General features: G+C 36.4%; 1 protein-coding gene across 1 annotated transcript; it reads left to right on the top strand.

Annotated features, from left to right (window-relative positions):
• The first annotated feature begins 420 nt into the window (after window positions 1-420).
• LOC103957691 lies at window positions 421-3,190 on the top strand. Its single transcript, XM_009369881.3, has 2 exons — window positions 421-723; window positions 2,655-3,190. The coding sequence occupies exons 1-2, from the start codon at window positions 479-481 to the stop codon at window positions 2,860-2,862; spliced, it is 453 nt and encodes a 150-aa protein (XP_009368156.2). The 5' UTR covers window positions 421-478; the 3' UTR covers window positions 2,863-3,190.
• The last annotated feature ends 845 nt before the right edge of the window (window positions 3,191-4,035 follow it).

The following is a 4,035-nucleotide window of genomic DNA, read 5'->3' as shown; positions in this document are numbered from 1 at the left end:
GCAACACCTATTTTCAAGCACTACATTCATTGATTTTCAATTTTAAGGACCATCTTGATTGTGTGGGTCAATTTCTGGGACCATCTTGATGGTGTGAGTCAATTTCAAGGATTATTTGTGATAAAAACTCGTAAATCTTGTGAGATCCATTTATGTGTCACATGACTACTTAAACGGAATTTTTAACAGAATTGCGACGGAAGGATCACATTGATTTGCTATACCTATTTTCAAAAACTACATTAATTAATTTTCAATATCAAAAAGGTAAAAGTAAATTTCAAAAATTATTTGTGATAAAAACCCACCCCAAAATAGAAAATGGCAGAAGTACCCCATACTCGTGCCGTGCCCGTAAAGTGCGCATCTCCCCAATAATTAACGGGTATTTCCGCAATTTCGCTCTATGTTTTATTACTATATTAGACATGCGCTCAGCACTTGATCAAAAGTTTGTTTAATTAATTAATAGAGGCAAATGCCGATTGGGGTGTCGATGTTTGAATTGAAATCAAAGCAGTCGCTAATAATACTTCCTCTAATACTTGCAGTTGCAGTTTCTCTGTATCTCTCCGTCAATTTTACACAATCCAGACCAAAAGCAATCAGTCCATCTGGGTCTGAAGAAGGATCTCCCATGGCCGCCAACGAATTTGGTGTAACAGTTGAAAAGAATCCTACTCAGTCCAAGCTCACTGAGCTAGGAGTCGCAACTTGGCCCAAGTACGTAATTCTTCATCTTCCATTGTCTTATCTTTTACCTTCCAAGTGTTTAAGCTTCAAAAATATATGCGCTGGAAAAAAGAAATAATTTGTGTGTTTATATGATCCAGTGAGAAAATTGGGTGATGCGTTTGTTTCGGTTCACTGTGAGAAATTTTTTATGGTTTTTGAGGATGGATTAGAGAAATCAGACCATTTCAGAGACTTGGTAGGATTTTTTTTCCCCTTTATGTTTCTCTATGTTACTGCTAGTTCATTGTTTGGAAGAAAGATTTCAACTTTTTGATGTTTTAATTTGGCATCCCTTTTCGCAATGTTGGTAAAGCCCTAAAATATTTTTTACCCAACTTGAAAATTTGTAAAGCCATGGGTCACAAGTAGGCTTTGAATATGATTGGATCAAGAGATGCATGCTGGAAGCTTGGGGAAAAAAGTTTAATGTTACATTTGAAACCAGCCACCCTGCGAAATTATTCGATTTGATCAGAAGCATGGAAATTAGGACTGAAATAGATTAAAAATCATGCGGTCCATGCGATCTCGTTGATGCTTCAATTTTGTGTTATTTGAAGGATTATTTCATTTCGAATAGTTATTTATTAAATCGGTGGATAGGAGTATACTCTGGATTGGAATTGTGTCATGGGAGAAGAAGCATGGTATATTACATCCAGGAAACAGATAGTTCCCTTCTTAAAGTTATCGACTATTGGGCTTCCATGCCCTCCTGTCATTTAGTGGCTGGCTACAGTGGACGTACTGTATGTAACCCCCATCCTCCTTCAATTACCTCTGCCAGCGGTCCTTGTCGGTTTTAGCTATGGTTGGTCTGTTTGTTTCTTCATTCAGTTTTGCTCTTTAGGCCTCATCTTGTCCTTCTGGGGAACACTTTGCCTCCCTGTTGTAAATGAAGTTCTATTAAGACAAGTTCATAGATGAAAGAGATATCACAGGTAATGAAGTCAACGTTAGCCGGTACAATGTTAGTTCAGAATAGGTTTTGATCATCTTTATTCAATTCTACAATTAGGTAGAGTTTGTTATCATCTGTTGGTTGTTAGGCTTAATATACTCAGAGTTGTATTATAAATACTTCTATTGTACACATCATTGATTAAGAAATGAAATCATTTTTGTCATATTTAATTAAGGTATGAATACCCTTGTGGACGGAAAAATTGTAAAAACCATGGCTCACACGGAGACTTATGAACACGATGGATAAATAGATGGGTCCTGGGAGCTGCAAATAACTTCGGGAAAGAAGGAAAAAAAAAACTATGTTACATTTGAGATCACCCTGTAATATTATTTAATTTCATCTGGAGCATGGAGAGTCGGAGTAAAAGAAGTTAGGTCAAATAATTTGATTGGATTCATCACGGAGAGTAGGACTGAAAGAAATATAACTGAGCACCAACCTCAATGAACACCCCATTCTCACTGCCACCGTGATATCCTTAATGCTTCAATTTTGTGTTATTGTGGAGAAGAAGTATGGTATATATAACATCCAGGTTATAGATCGTTCCTTAAAGTAATGGACAATGCTCGACAAGTTCATAGATTAATAAAGAAAATATAGGATGATATTGAATTTTTCTAGGAAGCTACATAGTGCCAAAATTCTGGCTGCAAGGATGTGAATTTGGCTATCATCAGGATGACACCTTTTTTTATTGCGTCCTTGCTATTGTTCTAGATTTGTAGGACAACTTACAAGCTTTCTCATTCGACTGTTAGTTTTAGTTAGACTGGTATATTGAGCTTTTGTTGAATAAAACCGCTTAATAATCATTCTTTTGAAGAATAGTGTGGAAACCTCGGGACTTTATGTTCATTGTGACAGAAAAGAAATAAGATCCGATACCTGCACATTTCATGTTTAATTTTTGTGCATCTTATATGTATGTTCATTGGGCGTTGAACAGGTGGAGTTGTGGTCCAAGCAAATTTCCATGGTCATTCAGTGCCACAGAGACCATGTATCTGCTGGAGGGAAAAGTGAACGTTGAAGTTGATGGGAAAGAAGGATCGTTCACAATCGGGGCTGGTGATTTTGTTGTGTTCCCTAAAGGAATGAAGGTCACTTGGGATGTCATTGAAGCTGTGAACAAGCATTATAGCTTGGAAGAGTGACGGATTTTATCTTTCAACTGATGTTGGTGTAGAATGCCATGTACTGACCTGATTGTACTGCCGATTTGCGTGATGTTCGTGTATTTTATGTATCTTGTGATGTTATTGTGAGTTACTGGACTCTTAGAGGGGATATATACTCTCGTGTTACATGCATAGATCGGCTTCGAACGTTATTCGATCTTGTCTGAAGACCAGCACAAGACTAAATAGGATAAATGGTCTTTTAAGCAGAAGATGGAGCAGCTGTTCTGTTTCATTAAATTCTGTTGCATCACAACATTATGTCTTTCTAGTTTTGCACAAAGTGTGGCTTTTGTGGTTTTCACATTTGTTTATCACCTTTACCTAATACGAAAATCCAAGATAATTTGTTACTATTTTGATCTGTTAAAGGATTTACACGAAATAGGGGCATCAAGTTGGCGATGTCCAAAACCAATCAGTGCGACTCGACATGTGAAATTTATAACATGTTGCAGGGTGCGTTAAGTTTGGACATGGTCACCCATGGTCCTTATTTCATGTAAATTTTTCCTATTGTTGTTGTGTATGCAACACTAGTGAAAATGGGTCTTCTGATTAACTTTTGGGGCTGTAGAATTTAGAGAATTTGATAATTTTGGCCTAGTTGGTGACTTGGAATACAAGTAGAATTGCACTTTTTTCGTCTATAAAAGTGATTGGCTAATTTTATATGTGCTTAGGTGGGTTTAAAGATGTGGGACATGATTTATGCACATCTTTTTTCACTTCATTCACTTTTCTTTTTTAATTATTAAATCAAACAAATCAAAAGAGAATCAAATTTTAAAATGAAGTATGCAATATGTGGAAAAGAGTGTGCATAACCGATTTTATTTTATTTTTCCTAAAGTAACTTATTGGCTTTAGGTGTGTTATAATCTATAAATGACTCAACATATTAAATTTTGGCTCTAATGTTCCAAGAAAGCGAAGAAAATATTTTGTTTTTGCTTACCTTTTGGCCCCTGGTTTGAGGATTGAATTGAATTGATAACAAACGAGGCCTATAGGTGACTGTAAATTTTTCATTTTGAATGAATTTAGAAGAGGATTAGGCATGAGAAGGTATTTGGGCCTAAAATGACAGTTTGGGCCGAGGAGGGGCCGACCAAAGAATAGTGAACCTTGACTCAATGGATATTCTCC

The sequence above is a fragment of a genome, unplaced genomic scaffold (assembly GCF_019419815.1).
Source record: "Pyrus x bretschneideri cultivar Hongxiangsu unplaced genomic scaffold, Pyrus_bretschneideri_v1 Contig14, whole genome shotgun sequence".
NCBI lineage: Eukaryota > Viridiplantae > Streptophyta > Magnoliopsida > Rosales > Rosaceae > Pyrus > Pyrus x bretschneideri.
This window is presented reverse-complemented; position numbering and strand designations above follow the sequence as displayed.

Excerpts from the sequence above, each read along its gene's own strand:
- LOC103957691 (XM_009369881.3), top strand. The coding sequence starts at position 479 with ATGCCGATTGGGGTGTCGATGTTTGAATTGAAATCAAAGCAGTCGCTA. Across the intron at positions 724-2,654 it reads GGAGTCGCAACTTGGCCCAA|GTGGAGTTGTGGTCCAAGCA; the intron begins GTACGTAATTCT and ends GGCGTTGAACAG.